The sequence below is a fragment of the Aythya ferina genome (genome assembly GCF_964211825.1).
Source record: "Aythya ferina genome assembly, chromosome: 4".
NCBI classification, from domain to species: domain Eukaryota; kingdom Metazoa; phylum Chordata; class Aves; order Anseriformes; family Anatidae; genus Aythya; species Aythya ferina.
In genome coordinates this window covers 42945513-42965525 of record NC_140300.1, presented here as the reverse complement: position 1 = coordinate 42965525, position 20013 = coordinate 42945513, and the positions used below count along the sequence as shown (strand labels likewise).

The 20013-nt window shown below is 38.6% G+C and overlaps 1 protein-coding gene across 1 annotated transcript in view; it reads right to left on the bottom strand.

Moving 5' to 3' along the window:
• EDNRA (endothelin receptor type A) overlaps positions 1–19093 on the bottom strand; it is a 34744-nt gene extending 15651 nt beyond the window's left edge. The window contains exons 1-3 of the mRNA XM_084517130.1: positions 18891–19093; positions 15863–16338; positions 3180–3307 (exon numbers count right to left, since the gene is read on the bottom strand). Of these exons, the coding sequence (XP_084373256.1) occupies positions 3180–3307; positions 15863–16264 (530 nt within the window). The 5' untranslated portion in view covers positions 16265–16338; positions 18891–19093. The remainder of the gene's footprint in view (positions 1–3179; positions 3308–15862; positions 16339–18890) is intronic.
• Between the last annotated feature and the right edge of the window lie 920 nt (positions 19094–20013).

Here is a 20013-nt window from a genome sequence, read left to right as displayed (position 1 = left end):
TAGCAGCAGAACAGTTCCTATACTGTTACTGGTACCAATCTATTCCTCTTTGCTGTGAGAGATCAGATCACTGCAGTTCTTCATTCTAAAGCCAGCTGGCAGTGTGTTGACAGCAATATAATAAATTGATAATTGAAAGTAATTACATTAAAAATAAGAGCCATTAATAATATAATAACAGTTAATATAATAAAGCTCTTACTGCTTTGCTTTACTGCTATAACCTGGATGTTTTATACATTTACTGGAAGTTGGTCCAGATGGAAGCACCTAACCTGAAATGACTGTCCTGTGAAATTTGGTATTCAGAAGGGTCAAGAAGAGAGTGTATACCTATGAAATGAGATCGGCACTTTTAAAAACCATCTCTTCATCAAAACTGTTATGTCTGAGACATAAGGAAAAGTAAAAGCTCAGGAAGGAAAACATCCTTCCTCTTAGTCACAGTCAGGGACTGTTTAGAAGAAGTGTCAGACTTTCATCATGATCATGATTCAGAGTTTAAAAATGTCTGAGGGGCATCTGAAATAAATGTGTTCTTCCTCTGAAGGGTGAATGGCTGGTTTGGTGTTTTCTTTCAGCCTCTTGAAACCCTCTCTATGTGTGAATGGGCATTGTTCCTTTGGGAATGCACAGTTAAACCTTAAGACGCTGTCAGTGCATGCCATTTTGTGCAAGGGGCACTAGTAATGAGTGGTGTTTTACAGTAAGGTGTAGTTAACACAGGGATCAGTCCCTGTAAGAAAAAACAAACATTGGGCTCTAAAGCAAGGCTGTAGTCTACAAATGAGAGCTAAGGAGTCAATAATTATCACAGAATCACAGAATCACAGAATTTTCTAGGTTGGAAGAGACCTCAAGGTCATCGAGTCCAACCTCCAACCTAACGCTAACAGCCCTCCACTAAACCATATCCCTAAGCTCTACATCTAAGCGTCTTTTGAAGACTTCCAGGGATGGTGACTCCACCACTTCCCTGGGCAGCCTGTTCCAATGCCTCACAACCCTTTCTGTAAAGAAGTTCTTCCTAACATCTAGCCTAAAACTCCCCTGGCTCAACTTAAGCCCATTCCCCCTCGTCCTGTCACCAGGCACGTGGGAGAACAGGCCAACCCCCACCTCTCTACAGCCTCCTTTAAGGTATCTGTAAAGAGCAATAAGGTCACCCCTGAGCCTCCTCTTCTCCAGGCTGAACAAGCCCAGCTCCCTCAGCCGCTCCTCGTAGGACTTGTTCTCCAGGCCCCTCACCAGCTTCGTCGCCCTTCTCTGCACCCGCTCAAGCACCTCGATGTCCTTCTTGTAGCGAGGGGCCCAAAACTGAACACAGTACTCGAGGTGCGGCCTCACCAGAGCTTCGGAGCTCTGTATTCATTGTACTGATTGCATCCATCTATTTTTACCTTGCAGAATGCAGTCCCATATATACGCTCTCTAACTAACTAACTATAAAAGAGAACATTTTCAGGAGCATTTTTTAAGGAAAAAATAGCTATCCTGTAGACCATAAATAGTCCAGCTGTGACAGCACACAAGTTTTTGTGAAAAATGTACTCATTTTTCATATTAAAAAATATCCTTTAGTTGATGTAGAATTCTTTACTAATATGATTATGCCTGTCACTCCTGTGCCTGACCTAATTTGTCTAAGGTGTTGTCAGATCTTGATTTAATGATAGTGTAACTTAGATTCAATATGTGTTAGCCAATATCAGAGTCTGGCTCTATATATCTGTTTTCTAACACACATTCTCTGCAGTCATTTACTACAGTAGCACCAAGTGATAAAGACTATGTCCTTGACAAAGCATGTAGTTTGGAGGAGGAAATTAAGTAGTTTGCATATGATGCCATACAAGGTTTTATGCTCAAATGGAAATGGCATTTGGTTATTTTAAAGATTAGCAAACCAGTGTTTATAAACAAACAACAACAACAACAACAAAATAATCACAAAACAAAGAAAAACAAGCATGCATATATAAAAAGATAGCTTCAGCTGAGTTACTTCCAATTTATGAAAACATATGTAACATATGTTCACTAAATCTAGTGGAAACTCATTGGTGAGAACTTAGTGAACAATCTGCAAGTTTCATATGTGTTTGATCTAGGATTTAGAGTAGTCCATGGGATTGTGTTTTATGTTGGACAGATACAGTCTGAGCATTAGAATTCTGTTTATAGTCATAGATTCATAAAAGAAATAGAGCACTTGTGTTTATTTGTTTGTTTGTTTGTTTCTTATGAGCTAACGAGGTCAGCTAATGAGTTACCAATGCAATAAGGAATCAATTCAGGAATAGATACATCTCAGTTACTCATCCATTGCAAACCTTGCACATCAACTTTTCATACAAAACCAAACCAAGATTATTTTTAAAGTTTCATTTATATTTGCATCACTATATTAATATGCATAATGCATTCTATTTATCAACGATTTCTGTATCAGAATTACTGAAATCTTAGACTAGAACATGAACAAGTATATTCAAGACCAATAAAAATAAAGAGCCTTTAAGTATGTGAATTCTCCATCTGCTTTTGCCTAATATTCATGAAGAAAAAAAAAGCATAAAAGAATAATGTTCAAAAGCATCTTAGCTGTTGTCCTACCATAATGTTTATATATCTTCTTGAGCACTTTTAGCAGAGTTTTATTAATTTTCAAACTATCAACATCAAACTATCAAAGCCGTTTTCCAGCATGTTTTTCAATAAAATTCAATTAGCTGTATAAGTTATTAAAATGAATACTGTAATTATAGTCCATAGGCAATGAGTTGAAAAAAAATATTTTTATGACTAAAGATTATGATCCTGTTCAAATACAAAGCAAACATTATGTCACATACAAGAAAGAAAAAAAAAAGAATACTGACTCAAATCCAAATAAAATTTAGTCTGGTAAGAGAAATTGAGATAATGCTTTAATAAACCTTTTAAATACCTTTAAAAAGCTATGAAATTAATTCAGTAGGCATGAGGTCTAGTAGCTTCGTGGTATACTTTGAGCTACAGATGTGGTGCTTTGTTATAGCCAGGATATCAAAAAGCAGAATTTAGGTTACATCTATACTGTAGTCTGTCTGCTAAGAAGACCATACTGAGTACTCCCACTATTAGTACAACTGCAAGGGAAAGAACAGTGTCAATCAAAAGAGTAGAATATACTGTACCTGTCCACACTAAGGGCACAGAGATTAAGGACTGTGATTCCCACTGATGCCTTCTGTATAAAGGGGAGGAATTTGCAAAGAAACTGTCCAAATTCACTATCTCCAAAAGGCCATTGCTGAGCCAGGAGCTAAAGAGAAGATACAAAACAAGCAGAATATTTAAACAATAGCTTAGCAAATGTGTAACAATCACAATTCTTTCTTGTCTTAGACACAATCATTGTAACCTCGAAATTTATGTACTTCAAACATAGAGGCATAGAGGGTGAAAACTTAAGTGTTGACCTTCTACGCTTGCATTGTTAAAGGATCTTTTATTGATGTGCTTCAGCCACCAATACCAAACAGTGAAAATCTAACTCAGCCCTGTCATAAATGGTTGCGATTACTATGGCCCAGAACCAAGGATTCAAAGCGTAATTCATAGTTCATAATGAAATACCTCAGAGCCAAATTCCCATGCTTGCATGCAAGTAGATTCTTGTCATTGTAAATACACCACCATGTCAGTAGACACTGCCAGATTGTTAAGTGTGTGGAGAAGATAGTGTACACACATAATTAGTTCCATATTATGTTCTAAAGGACTAGCTTCATACATGTGGGCTGTACTACCACGCAACAGAAAGGCATCCATTTGGAAAGATGTGAATGAGCGGCTGGGGTTTAGATCAGTATTTCCAAGGAAGCATTAACAAAACAAATATGAAAACATTGATTCCTGTGAATAATTGTGAAAAAATAGTGCATAAATATTAATCTTTCTAGGTGTAACTGTTAATGTGTTGAACAAAATACAGGATACAAATGACTTAGGGTAGTTAAAATGGCAGATTATATTCAATGTAAGTAAATGTAATTGGAAAAAAATATTAAGTCCATACACACTGAGCTCTAACTTGGCTAATTCCATTCAGGAAAGAGATCTTACAGTCACCTTGTTTTTTGAAAATTGACATATCCTTCCCCTTTTGGTGAGAAGGTCACTCTTGCTCTACCTCTTTTAAATTTTCTCCTCTAAGTCTCTGCTGCTGAGCCTTTGTCAGGGGTAGGATACTGAATAAGAGGTATGATGAGCAGTTTGTGTGACATAGCCCAACAGTTCTTATGCTATTACCAACTTTTATTGAAGTGTCTATGTAATAAGAAGCATTAGATTCAAAATGAAAACACCAATTCTTGAACTAGACATGTAACTTTGTCAACATCTTGGAGGATGTTGTATCCCAGATAGGCAGGGATCCAATTTTTCAAGTCAATACAAAGTAATTATAGTTTATCTTATTGGATAATTAACTCATTATTAGTCGTGTGCATTCATCATCTGATTTACATGTATATGTAGTGTTACTGAACAAAGGCTGGAACACAGGATAGTTTGATGGTACCCTTTCAGTTTATAGATGTTTTTGTTTGCTTTAGAGGGCAATAGCAAATGATACACTATTGAGTAGCAATTAGAAGCCAAACCCAAGCTTCTGAAAGCTTCTGAAAACTAATTCTGCTGAAATTTTGAAGATACTTAGATCCAGACCTGGGAAGGTTTATATAGAACTTTTTCAGTGTTATATAACTGAAATAGATTGTAACATCACAACAGTTTTATTTTCCAGTGCATGAGATAGTGATAAACGGGTGGCAAGGCTATCATTTCCAATAAATACAGCATGTGTGATGTGCCAGATTCTAGCTGTCCGTGGGCAAAAACACAAAATGGAAAACAGAGAGCAAGGAACCACACTTATCTACAGAAATGCACAGGGACTGACCCCATTGCTTTCTTCATGCAAAAATTAGTTGGGCTCTTTCAAAAACAAAGTACACAATCTACGAATCTCATATTTTGTAACATTTTTGCAATTAAAACTGAGCAAAGATTATACTGTTCAGAATATAATTAAATCAGTAGGAATTTTGACTGTAGGTTGCAGAGTTCACTTTCTTGCAGATCTGTTCTCAGGCCATTTTCATGCTTGGGCAGACCTTATTTCTTTCCTTACAGTCAGTTTGCATTTTGAAAGTTATCTGTGCAGACAGAAGGAAATTTTTTCATTAGAGGCTTAGGGTCTGGAAAGTGGTTGTCTAGTAAAAGTGGGTGTATTCTGTCTGCAGAATTAGAAAAAACAACAACTTTTGGTCCTAGCTCAGGACTGTAGTATTCAAAATAAACATTTTATCACTATTTAAATTATTCTTCAGTTGAAATATAAGATTAATTACAACCTTTGATAATATAAATGTTATTGTTAAAGTTCACATACGTCTTTATCTCACTGAAGGTAGGAATTACCTTTCTGCTTTTTCACAGCGTGAGATTTTCAGAATATTCAGATGCAGAGTACAGGATGTTTATTGCTGAAGCAAGCTATTTAATACTCATTGAAAGCTAGGTTTCTAGTAATTGAACTTCTCTTTAGAGTCACTCATCATTTGCATTTTCACATCTCTTGTTTATACCCATTCACCACATGTGCTTTTTTTTTTTTTTTTTTCCCCAAATACTGCCTTAAATCCTGGAAGCTGCTATCTACAACATGCTGTATAAGGTTCTCTAGGACCATATTCATATTGTTATTTGATCACTTGTATTTCAGGACAGATTTTAGCAATTCATAACTTTCAGTCAACTATGAACCAAACTTACATGTATGACTGCTAGTTAAATAGGAAAGGCATTATCCACTAGGCATTATTTTTTTACTTGATTATTTTTTCTCTTTAGTTGAATACTAAAATGAGATTTCTAAAAATAAGCCATAGGATCAATCCAAATCTGTCTACTTGCTATTTGAGAGTGATACAATATAAATGTTCCATTTGCTCTCGTTCTGTTGCTGTTTCTTGCTGTATGTTTTCTAGCATACTGAGAATTCTTTCCTTCTTCAAGAAGAACCGAGAAACTTACTTACCATCAAGACCCCAGCAGACAGAATGCAAGCATCTTTGCAATGGTATTCCAGTTTAGGACAATCATATTTAATGTAAGCAAATCCCTCTTGTGCCAGAGGCTAGTTAGTGGATCACTAGAATTGGTGATTTAACTATTGTCAGTAGCTTCAGTAATAAAGGTAATGAAATTATGCCTGCAAGCTGTTGGATAATTCCTTTGATTTTATCTATATAAACTGAATGAAATACATTGAAAGCTCCAGCAAAATTATTTTCTGGATAGATTGGCAATATAATAACAAAAGTTTCAGGGCATATTTTTGCCTTTTGCCAAGAGCTCTTGCATGAGGCTTTAGTTTATGTCAGGGTCTGCATAAAAGCTGTTGGAGAAAGAAAGGCCAGTCTGAATCCAAGGTGGTTCTCCAACCTATTCTCATCATGTGGAATATCAGCTTCAGATTCTCAACAGTCAGTAATCATATGGTGTCTGGGTTTGGGTAAAATCGGAGTAGTTTGCAGGCACCACTGGGTGAAGGATAAATTAGAAGTGGCACTGCCAAGGGAAGGAGGCCTCAGCAGACTTTTACCAATTGCCTGTGCCAAGCAGAGCCCCAAAACTGACTTACTGTTACAACTCACACTCTAAGAGGCAAGAGAAAGACAGCAACCTCTTCACTTATGTGCACTGACCATGACTGTAGCATATACTCAGCAATAGAAATGAACAAGCACTTTGTACTGACTGTGAAACTCTTACTACAAAGCTCAAAAAGAAAAGGTTCAAAAAGAAAAGTGTTGTACTTGAAAAAGGTTCACTTAGTCATTACTTCTCACAGGGAAGCTTTATCACAGTTTCAGCATGTACACATCTTCCCTGCACCCCAGGAAGCTCTCCTTTTTTAAGATGAAAAGTATTTTATTCCTTTTGTTTCTTACACTTTTCCACTAATTGAAGTACCATCAGTACCAAATCATCAGACGTTCTTTTCAAGTTGATTTTAATCAAAATCACTAGGATCAGGATTAAGTTATTTGATTTTTAAGATTAACTTTGCAAACATTTCCATGGGTATACTCCATTATCATTCTACATCAGCTATGCATTCATTACTTCCCTTTGGATCAGGTGCCAGTTTTTTCTTCAGGAGATATTTTTAGTCAGCAAATCTTATCCCATCTGTGGTTTTACTAATTTTACATCAAAACAAGTCCATTGCCCTCTGTTCTACCCTAGCAGGATACAGAAACTTCTGAGGGAAATATCATATTCATTTTGTATGAAAAAGTGGGCGCAGAAGTTCAATTGAATTAGTCCTGATTTACTTAGTCTCAAGATAAGAATTGGGACTACTGTCTGTGCTCTTCAAGTGCTTTTGCATGTTTTTAACATCCAGACAAAATGGGGATAAAATCGTAGCATATTACATTTTCTCTCAAGCCCTAGGGATAGGAGGAATCAGGCTGATTATCCTAGCTTGTATCCTAGTTCTCCATGACTTGGTCAAATGGATTCTGCTTTTGCAATCCCACTCTCAAAATCTGAGGTTTCAAAATAAGACGTGGCAAAGGAAATACACTTTTTCCCACGTGTAGTTGCAAATGTGTATTTCATAAGGTTCAGCTGTGGTGCAATTCGTGAGCGAGAAGAGTGTAGCCAACAGCATATTCTTACACTGAAATCAGAAACCAAAATTTCTAGGTTCTACCGTCAGTCTTGAAAAACCTCAGTAAGTGACTAGAAAGCTACAGCTTCCTTGAGCATCCCCTGGTCTCTGCTCCTTTATATGGCCTCTCTGCCCTGACTGCAGCTTGAAACAAACAAGACAGCAGCGCTGAGAACATTCCTTTGCAATGATTTTTAAATGTCACTCAGTTGATTTTATTCTACTGCCACTGCTATTTTCTAACCCCCATTAGTATTCTAGCTGATGTACAAAACACAGATAAAGTCCCACTGTGCATCTCAAGCAATTTATATATAGTCTAAAAGAGAGAATGTTATAATCTAACCACACGAGCATTCACCAGTACATGCTCATATGCATCCACAGTGTTTATCTATTCCTAGGCTGATACTGTGTGTTTACAGGCAGATGATGACCCTGGAGCTCAGCCCAAAATAGATGGACTGGGTTGGGTGCTGGATAGGAAATGTCTCTGAGTTGCTCTGTGAAAACTGCTTTGGTTCAACAGCTACTTGTTAGGAGGTCATCTCTCCCTGCCACATGGCACTGAGGATGAAAGCAAAGGTTTTATTGTGCCTGCCTCTTCCTGCTCTTATCTCATGCTAGTGCACTAGAGTCTTCCTCTTCTTCCTGTATCTTCTTGGAACCATTGCTGCGCTGGCACACAAGCTCTGCTTCCCAGAAACTTTTTCATACAGGTAGTATTTGCCCCCATCCAGGATACATCTCTGAGTTTCATGGCCTTTAGGTGTTCAGTGATTCTAGTGGCACCACTCTGGCAGCTAGGGTTTCAACTCTGTCTTCAGCAGGACAAACAGAAATACCTTCTTTATTCTCTAAATTCTGTTCATCCTGTGCAGTGATGGAGACCAAACCAGCAGACTGCTGGTTGTTTATATAACTTCTAGTTGCATAAGTTACCGTTGCCTGCTAACTGTGGAGTTACAAAATCGGTGTATTCCTGGGTGATTTCGTTGCCTTGCAACATAGCACAGAATGAAAGACAAGAGAAATTACTCTTTGTCAGATCACATGGGGTTTTGTTTTTTCAGGCAAGTTTCCAGTGGGAGATGTTGAGCTTTGTAAGTGCAGCTGTGTCTTAAGTTATCATCTACATTTATGTAGGTCCTTGCAAAGTACATCTGCTTCAAGGCATGGGCCAAATATGGTACCCGCTCTTTTGGTCAGAATTCAGGTGGAATCCGACTGAACACAAAAGTGTCCAAAGTCTGTGCCACTGACTTGACTGCATTAAGTGACAAAAGACAGTAATTGTGACTGAGGCATTCCTCCTGTCTCCAGTCTGTGAGACCAGTTAGAAAGAGGGGTGGGTTCAGTCTCCCGCTTGTTGCATTTTAATTGTGGTATTTTGACTCAGTGACTCAACCAGGATCATTCTGTCCCCATGAAACCTCATAGTACAAGAATTCACTCCATACTTTCAAGTCTTTCTTGTCTTCCCGCAAACCCTGCATCCTAAAGAGAACTGAATTGCAGGACAATACTCATCCATTTCTTTCTTGGGACCCACAAACTGTTGCTCACCCCACATGCATGACTCAGCTCTGCTCCACCACTTTGCTGGCACAGAAAGCTGCAAGGGTGAAAGAAGAGAGAAAAGCGCCTGTCTGGAAGTATTCCTTCCCTTCCCACTGCTGGAGTGAAAAGCCTCAACTTTGGGAAGGGCATTGAGTAGAGGAAGATAGCAAACAGGGCAAGCCTCTGTAAAAAGGGCACAAGACCAACACTGGGTATATCAAGGTGACTCAATAGTTCAGACTTCTGCTGACTTTAGTAGTTCGCTTATACTTAGGATCATGATACTGCCACGTTCCAGAAGGCACGTGGCATCTCTTCAGCTGTTCTTTGCAGGAAATATATCCCTAGTTTTGCTACAGCCAACAGCTGCCCTCTTTCCACTGTCTGAATGGATAGAAGTCTGACTGTCTGTTTTCTGGAAGGAAGGAAGAAAGGTTATGTGGGGATGCGGGAGTACCATCAAAAACATTTTTTCTTCTGAATTGCCCTATCACAGCTTTTTCGGCTCATCTTTTCCTGCTGAGTAAAATGGGCAGTCATTTTCTCCCACTTAGGCAGCTAGGGAAAGGACTGTAGAGTTTTTACACAAGAGAAGATATATTATACTTTAAGAGATCCTGAAAGGTAAGGAAACAAATGCCCTGATTTTGAAGCAGAATGTTCTGTCTCAACTAACAGCTAAAACGATAAATCCTAAGTTTTACATTCTCTTTAAAATGTTTATGTTTATTACAAAAATCTACTTAGCAGCCAAGCATTCCTGACATCTCCCTGTGGTATTTTTGTTGTTTACAAAGTAGGATTAATTTTTTTTTCTTGTTCTGTGGTGATGGCTAACTTCCCCCCCATTTAGGTAGACTACTTTTCAAGCTGTGCAGCTCTTTTTCAGGCAAATGAGCTGCAAGGTCTGTTTATGTGCATGGTGATCTGCTGAAAAGAACTTTTTCAATCCCTGGACAAAATATTGCTTTTCTTATTCTTCAACCTGTGTTGTCTTCTTTGTGTTGCTAAAAGAGGGTGACAGTATTGCTATGAAATTACAGCAAAAGTGGTAAACCCTGGATATGCACAGTCAAAATGATTCCTTGTTATCTGTAGAATTCAGCTGATTGAAAAATGACCAGAGTGAGCATACTAAAATATTCTGTGAAACCTACAGTCTCTAGGTACTGTACAGTATTACAGATCCACAGAGCAGCAAGACAGGCACAAGATGTGAAACTGAAGAAGAGGGAGGAGCTGCCTGTGCATTGAAAGGAATATATATTCTCCCACAGTCTCTGGGTTGGCAATTTATGTACTGGACAGCCATTACTTAATGGCAGAGTGGATCTTGAATGGAGCCCTAGAACATAAACCCTTCCTTACCTCCTGCCTTGGAGTGCATGATACACATTCTGCTAGGAAGCTGTAGTCTGCAAATGGAGAGAACAGATTCCTGGTATACTAACACTTGCCCCTTCCCTCTTCCATTTTGGGTGATTTGTGCCTCCAGGACACGACAATCAATACCTGTGCTACCTCTAGATTTCTTTAATGTATGGTCACTACATGGGGACATACACCCAAATCATAGTTCATGTTCTGAGCAAGTAATATTGATTTTTGCATCACACCGGGCTACTGATACATGTCTTTGTGGAATCACTGCCAAGCATTCAGAAAAAGTTGGAATGCTGTTAGGTTGGTGGCCTTAGAGTTTCCTACTAGTGTTTATACTTAATTGAGAGAGACACACTGCACAGGGGATGAATTTTGTTTGTAAAGGTGGGTTTCTCTTCTAAGTAGACTTAACTTTGTGTGTGCTGTGGGCTTGGCCTTATATTCCTTTGGCACAGAAGTGTAACTACTGTGGCTGTCACTTGCTCAATTAGTCCACATGATCACTCCTGATGAGTTTCTTTATCAACCTTGTTTGTATATATTATTAATTCTGACAGTAAAGGCAATCAGATACACCAAATTGTGATGTAGAAGGGGGGGGGGGGGGTCTAAAACTTGCACATTTGCACATTTGCTCTGGCGTTGAAAAATGTTCATGACCAGAAATGCCTCAGCTAACTCTTCCTTTATGGAAGAGCAAATGGCTGGGAATGCTTGCTTACTGCCTGCTGATTTCTACATTTAGCTTTATAATGTTCAAGGTAGACTACTCAGATTTAGATGCTGTTGTAACTATGTAAACATGAACACCAAAGAAACCCACCTTAGGCCACTACTGAAAACACCACTGTGTTGAGCTGTTTGAGCAGTGGACACTCACACCTTTTTATTCTTGGTAGATGTCTTTCACTTTATATCGGTAAAATAATTAGGGAAAAGTTTGGTAATCACATTCAAAGAAACTTAATTTGCTTAATCTATTTTTTAAAAAATAATATAATGACTCAAGAAGTTAAGAATAATAAGATGTAAGGTGATATAATTAACATCAATCCTATGTAGGTCATTTTTCAATAAACAGAACTCATTTAAATGTTTTTCTGGAAATTGCATTAAAATGGAAGCAGAGACAGCTCAAGGCTTCCCAATAATATCTTTAAAGCTGAACTTTGCCATTCCAAAGGTGAGAGCCTGGGCCTGGAATGTTTCTAGCTCTACAAGCTCAGGACACTTTTTCTGTTTCAGAAACAGGAGAGTTTTTTTCTCTGGTGAGCAGCTGTTCTTGCTGTTGCTCCAGCCGGGGATTAGCCAGTGATAGCAGCAGCCAGAGCTCTAGCACAGCCAAGGTGACAGCAGTGCTACAGATACGCTGCTGCTGCCTCTGTATAACCTTAAAAAGGTGACTTTTTTTTTTTTTTTTAATAGGAAGCAATCCTCTAAAGAAGCCTTCATGCATTGGGTCCAAACTTAACCTATTTGTTACAAATGGATAATGTGGGTGATGCAGCAGCTTCCCATAATGTGCCCTGTCACCTGATTCTGGAAAAGGAGATGTGAAACCTCTGTCTCTTTCAGTGCCTTAGCCCTACCTCTACAGCACCATGAAACATTAGAATTACATTTCCTACTCTTCTTTTCACCAAAAATAAGTAATTCTTACTGATATGAAGGTTTCATTATTTCACATCATGAATAGCTGAGATGTGTATGTTTTACGTTGAGGAAACTATTTGGGTCTCGGTGTTATAAATGAGATTAAAATGAAATTGTCTTGGAACGAGTTGTTCAGTCCATTAAGGCTGGATTTATAATTGGCACCCTTCCTGTAAAACTCAATTTGTTACAATTTTTAATATTGATTTGATCCTACAAGTGAATATACTAGAGGTAATTAAGCCTGATGGGACTTTAATACATTCAGAATATCTTCAAAGAAGGCTAGTGAGTATTACTAACATCTCAATCCATTTAACAAATTGCTAAGGGGAATCCACCATATAATTACAGTAATTCAGGAAAGTAAGTGGGAATTTTTGAGTCTACTGTACAGTGAAGAAAGGATAAAAATGTCAAACACCTGTGACCATATCTTTATCTGACATAAATTATATGATTTTTTTTTCTCCCCAATGTCAAATCATTGTTAATTGTATAAATGCATAACTTAATCATGGATTCAGTCCTCCTGGGACCTTACATTTTCAATTACTATAATCTTATAACTTCCTCTTTTTTAAGATCTGTGAAATTGATATGGATCTCAGTAACATTAACTACTTCTCTTCTGAGAGTCATTTCAAAATAGTTAAAGCTACCTTATGTTTCAATTATACATATTTCTGATATTACAGTGTAATTACATAGTATTACAAGTTTTGATGCATAGGATGTGGCTATCTTAATACTATACTATTGTGTTCTTTTTTTTAACATGCAGACCAATGCTTGCTTTACTCTGATTCTGATTTTAGAGCTGTTCTGTCCTCCTCAAAATGAAGATCAGATCTATAAGGTTTTGTTTGACACCACTTTTCATATAGAATATTAATATATGACCCAAAATGAGCCTTATTCTAAAGCTAAAAGAATGTTTAAAATATAGTTCAAAACTAAGTATATAAAATACTTAAGAAATTAAGATTTAAAATAAAAAGGAAACTTTTTTTTTCTTGAAATACTGTCACTTCCACTTTCAAATGGTTATAATATTTCCAGTGGCCATCTTTCAGATTGTCACTCAAAAAGGGGAGCTAAATGATGCCACAGATTTTAGGATCCCTTGAGATATAAACAGGAATACCATCTAACAGACTTTAAAATCAGCTTCTAATGTAAGGAGACATATTACTGAATGGTTTATATGAAAAATGTACTACAAATAGTAACTTCATTTCTTAGCATAAGTAAAACCATTCCATTATAAATGCTACAGATGCTTTCCTGTTTCGAAATACATGCAGGTAACTCTATACAGCAAGGTGGTTATATATGATAATTTCTAAGAAAACAATTTTTTAGGTTCAAGCTGTCAAAAAGTACTAAAAGACAATCTTTCAGTTCTGCCTTCTTGTATGTGGGAGTTGACAGACGTTGATGTCAAGGGGCTGTGGTTTCATTCACAGCCTTTAATTATCAAGTACTTCTCTGCAGTCCAGTAAGATATTTGGTTATAGTCTACAGTCATTTTGTTTGTAGAGAGCTATTTGGCACCACAGTTTGTCATATAAGATATAACAGTGAACCTATGGAAGGCAAAGGATTGTCAGAAGATTAATTGGAAAAATATATATATTTCAAAGCAATAAAAGGAATATAAAAAAAATCAATAAAGGCAAAATTAATTCCATATTTCCAGTCCTCTTTCAATGTGAAGAAGCAGCAGAGCTCTTGAAAAGCAAGAAAAAACTGTGTGGTGAGAATACTTGTTCTTTCCCAAACTTAGTTTGGATAAAAAATGGGCCATTTTTCCTGGGAATTTTCTTTTCAGAAATTCCACCAGGAGTAAGAACACTACCCTAGCAAATATTCATAAAGACATTGGGATAATTTCCTTGGGAGGAAATAGTAATGCATTTTGGGAGATGTAGTTCAGGTTATGAGTCCAATTCACTAAGGATAATGAAAACATGCAGAACTCCAGTCCCATGTCCCACCAGGCATCACACAGCTATGAAAAACACAGGGGAATGTCAAACCAGGCAAAGGCTAATGTACGCATCAACTTGATAATACAAAATATTTTACTTTTACATTTCCATTAAATCACCTGTGTTATTATTCACAGTCTATCTCCTAATTTCAAATTCATATTATGTTAAAACCAGTTAAAGTTAAAAGATTTATGTGTAATTCATACCACTGTAAGATCATAATTGGGTACTATATGTTACCATATGCCTCTGTACAAATGACATATGCACATATATATATATTTTTAATTGGTTAATGAATTCAAGTTATGACAATCTTGTTGTGTCAATGCCTGCATTAAAATGCAAGTCAAGTTATGATGTCAATGGTTGTAATATATACATACAAAATATTTCTTTTCAGTTCACTGTTTCTTTAATTTAAAAATCTGTTTTGAAACCAGACAACACTAATAATTATGAAGTCATGCATTAATATGCTTTGTTTTAAAGGTATGTCATTAAAAGTTAAGTCTCTAGAATTTTTAAGGGCCAAAACGTGAGGAATGTTTTTTTGGTTTTGTTTTGTTTTTCATTATACTCCTTAGTGTTTTATTTACTGTCAGCAATGTCTTAAGTTTTTTACGAAAGAAAAAAAAAAAGAAATAATAAAAAAAGATATCCTATCAGCTATGGACTTGTGTATAATCCACAAGGATACACATAGAAGCTTACAAAATTCTTTGAAGACTTTCTAAAACAAGTTAATGTCTTCAAGACAGATATATTGAAAAAGGACTCAGTTCTGTTCACTCAAACCTGTCCTGGAATCATGCAAATTTGTCACACTGACAAACATATATTGCATTAGAAAAAGCTATGTTTACTTTAAGTTTTTGCTTGATTAAGATGCAAATTAAAACTGGGACAGAATTGCTGAGAACCCTTTTAATGCTTTGAGAGATCCAGATGAAATTTGTTATTTCAAAAATGTTCTGTGGTATAATTAACCTTACTAACCCTGGAATAATTTTGGAAATCTGCTACTTATGAGTGTTAAATTAAAACCTTAACTCTCAGTGTAACTGACATAGTCACTCTCCACAAAGTCATAACATAAAACTTGCTGATCACAGAGAGTATTTTCTGTAAAAACATAAAGTAAGGAGAGGATATTCCAAAAATAGCAACTGTGCTTTATATATTTATATAATGCTTTATGCCCATCAAGAAGGGGAACAGTCTATAAAAAGTCTACTCTCACAATTTGTTTTGCTAACTATAGTAGCTATAATAAATGAAAAGTTCCTTGAAAGACCCAAGGCTATGGTTTGGTTAAGAGCTAGGAGCTACATCATCTTTAAAGGAAGATTTTTTTTTTCCTTTATGGAGGTGACACCTGAGAGCAAGGACTTGGTTGCAGAGCAAAAGTGAGATATACTTTTTTAAAGCAGACTGTTCATTGACAAAATGCACTATTTAGACAAAGAAGTAACCACAGAGAACAAGTGTATTTGTAAGGAAATTGCAAGTAAAATGTATTGTTGTTGCATCCTACCTTGTACACAATGATAGGAATATCAATGACAATATAGATAAGGTCTCCTAGTGCCAGACTGGCTATCAGTGCATTCGGGCCATTCCTCATACACTTGTTCTGGTAAATGATCCTCAGCAGAGTTGCATTCCCAACCATTCCAACGATGAAAATAGCACAAGATACCACTGTGTTAATGTATTTAAAAGTTTCAGCAATCTTAGTCTGCTGGGAGCATTTGACAGATTGGTTGATTACCAGGGGCCGTCTGGTGGTGAGGAGCATGCTGGAGTCAATCCCTGAGAAAGTGGGAAGGTTGTTTCCCAGATCACTCTGGTTGGCAGCATCTCTGTCAGAGCTGTCACTGAGGACAAATCCCGAAACCAGCAGCAGCAAAGAAACTTTTAAACATAAGGCTTCCATCCCGAAGTCCCAAATGAGCAAATTCAGTGAGAGTTTTTTTCACTATCTCAGTGAGGTACTTTTCACTTCTTCACCTGCAGAGAAAAACAATAAGGAAAAACAAACAAAAAAAGAAACAGAATCAGTAGACCCAGCAGGGTAACACATCCTGCTTCTCACTTAGGAAGAAAGCTATTTGGATGTAATTTCTATAACACATATATATAAACACATGCTTGTAATCATTGTGCTACTCTGAAATCTAGATTACCCACATCCATTAATTCTGACAAAACACAAACAGAGATGAGATCCTGCAGGATCCTTTAACTTTAGACAGAACTTGTGCATGAAAGAACACAAAGGGGTAGATGAAGTTCTGCTTTAAAATATAGTCTTGCAAGAAAAGTCTACCAGCAAAGGGAGGCCTTGGGGACTGCTGTAAGATATTTTAACTAAAATAAAGTATGTTCTAAAAAGTAAGGTAACACTGCATTAGTAATTACAGGTACTACATTTGTTAATTTTTGACTGTTTTTGATATATTGCAACAATGATGCTTTATATTATTTTTCTCTGGCTTTATAATTACCTGGATTTTAAATGAAGACTGATAATACGTATATATCAAATCAAATTTTGGACTGGACTCAAAGTCCCTGGACATTATGAGGAAGACTTTTATAGTCTCAGGGTAAACATTTGACCACATATGTCAATTTATTGTAATAAAAAGAAGTCTTTGGTTCCTGAATAATGTAAGTGCTGCTCATGTTGCAGTCCTTATCCATGGCAAAGTTGATTATAAAAAAAAATTAAGCTCTTTTAAAGATAAAAAACTAGTTGGTTTAGTATTCTAAGTGATAACTCCTGACATTTCCAAATAGGAAAGGAGGCAGTAGCATTCCACCCCTGTGACTGGGAGTGTGCAGCCCCAGAGCTGCTGGTCGCTGCGGCAGGGGGCAGGTAGCACCTCCAGCAAAGCTTCCCTGAGGTACAAGCCAAGGAGGACACTCTCAAGTCCAATTCCTTGAAGCCTTGGTCTAATTTAGGATGAAGATTTTATACATGGCTCATATCTGCAAAGCAGGACAAAATGCTACAGTGTTGCCAAAAAAAGAGTAGAAAGTTTAGTATTTATAACTTTCTGATTTCTAGGGACTCACATGAAGCAATTGGGAGGATCCTTTTAAATAAATGAATCCCAATTTCATTCCCTATGGGCCTATTAATTCAGAGTTTATAGCAAAAATTTACAAGAACGTGGCAGACAATTTACTGATAGTAGTTCTGAATGCAGCCACACTATAAATATTTACTACTTCTGTTGTGTGTCATCTGTTAAAGTGTGTGTGTCTCTATACAGCAGCGTATGCAATGTTAAGTCTGAGTATTCCTGTCTGCTGTGTAGGGTGCTATCTCTCACAGACCAGTCATCCAAATTTATGGTCTTCTATCTTGGTGTATCTGAGATAGTGATCTGACCAGCCTGAGTACCTGTGCACTTGATTTTAAAGTTTAATCAGTTAGACAGCAAATCCTTCTTACCTAAAAGCCTGATACAATGATATCTCAGGGCAGTTAGCAATAGTTAGCATGATCTCAGTGCTTTTGCCTTACGATTCTAAGTCGTATCAGAAATAACAGGCATGTTTTACTGCAACTCTTTTCAGGCAAGCATTAGTACTTTTATTATTTGCTATGACTGCTGTTCTCCAATTCACAAATGGAAAAACTGAATCAGTAGTGATTTAAATGACATTTCCAAGTTTGTACTTGCCCAAGTAAATGTGATACAGCTATGGACTGAGCCCAAGCCCTCACTACAAAGACCCACAGCTTTGGTTGCTGTATTAGTATCCTCCTTATTTAATGATGTTTTCCTGTGAAAACTTAATATACACACCTCATTTGAACATAGCGGTCGCATGGCAATGGTGCATGCAGCATGCAAAGCTGGGAACAGCATCGCCAGCTGCCATCTCTTCCCTCTCCCAGAAGAAACTTTCCCATAAGAAGCAAGACTACAACTGTCTTTTTTTAAAAATGATTTATAAGGAAGACCACTTTCCTACGCATTCCTGACAAATCCTTCATTTGCTTGGCGTATTCTCCAAGTGTCCGTACGGCCACAGAGCACACAGCTCCCAGGCGGCCTGCCCTACGTGCAGGGCTGTGGGTGCCCGAGGCGCGGAGGGGACCCGCGGGCCGGGGGCGGCCGCTGTGGGGGAGCAGAACCCGGGGACAAACCGGGGACAGCCCCTGCCCGGGTCACCGCAGAGCGCTAGGAAAGAGGAGCCGAAACGTAACCGGCGACCGGTGTGCCCGAAAAGCTGCTGCGGAGCCCAAGCAGGGCACTGACGGGGTGATCACCGCGGTGATGCCGCCCCGGGGTGATGCCTCCCCGCTCCCCGCCGCCGGGACAGCGGCCCCGACACGGACCCGGCGAGGCAGGGCAGCCTGCGGAGCTCTTCCACAGGGTTCCCACGCCGAGCTGCGCTTCCTACCGGAGAGCCCAAGCTCTCTGCCTCTCTGCCCCCTTCCCTCGCCCCCGCCGGCAGCCGGGCGGCCGCAGCAGCCGCTCGCCGTTCCCTGCCCTTAGCGGGGCTGGGAGCGGGGCCGCTGGTGCGGGGCGCCGCGCACTCACCCCAGGCGTGCCTCCGCCGCCGGCCCCGCGCTCATGCTGCGCCTGCTGCTCCCGGGAGTTGCCGCCGAGAGGCTTTTCCTGGGATGGTCTTCCCCGAGCCTCTGACTGGGTGGGATGGAAATCTCCACCTCCGCTTAATCGGCAGCGGGAGACGGAGCGGAGAAGGCAGAGCGTCCTCGCTTCTCTGCCCCCTCCCCCTATTAAAACAAGCCTCCAGCCCGAGCGGAGCCCCTGCCAACGTTAAACACAAAGGCTGCCTCCCGGGCACGGGGGGAACGCTGAGCCCTTTAACTGTTTCCTCTCTGAAACGGAGCTTAACGACCTCGCTGCACTCGGCAGGGCAACTGCCTTTGGGAATCCATCCCCTGCTGCAGCTGCCTCCTGACAGCAAGTAGGGTTCACGCAAAGGTTGTGTGTCTGACTGAATCAGACGACTTAACAGCCACAAGCAGAGCAGGGAAAAATATCCCGCGACTAAATACACAGCTTTTGCGTTTCATTTTCCCCGGACTTGGTCAGGATTATGTTTCCACGACGATCAGTAAAACTGGATGTGTAAGAGTTTCAGAAACTCTACATCTCGGGGTGTCATTTGCTGTAGTCCGTCCAGGACACACCTCGGTAACACCTTTTATTTTTCAAGACCAAAAATGCACGTACAAAAATAAAATCGTAGCATTTTCTGTCATTCAGATGTTTCTTATTACTGTTCTTCTGCTAAGGTAGTGATACAGAAAAGTTACTCAGAAAAAGTGGAAGTTCTGTTAAAGTAAACAATCTTTTCTCATATACTCATATACCAGAGAGTGAAGCTTGTAGTGGAAACAGTTTCAAGATCCCTTCATGCTAACAAGTTAACAAGAAATTTTCAGTTCCTTTCTTGAAACTTTTCAAGATCCTCATTTCATGGCAAATTTCCATCTGGCTGTACCACAGAAATAATTTTCTAAACATATCTGGGCTTCTTTTGAATCCAAAAAGGCAATCTTCCTAAATATGATATAAGAATACGTGATCCTAAAAGAATAAGATCAGCCTGAAAAGAACAATAGAAAACGTGATGCCCAGTGGCCTTCAGAGTTAAGATATTTGGCCATAAATCATGTAAGAAATTGTTTAGGCT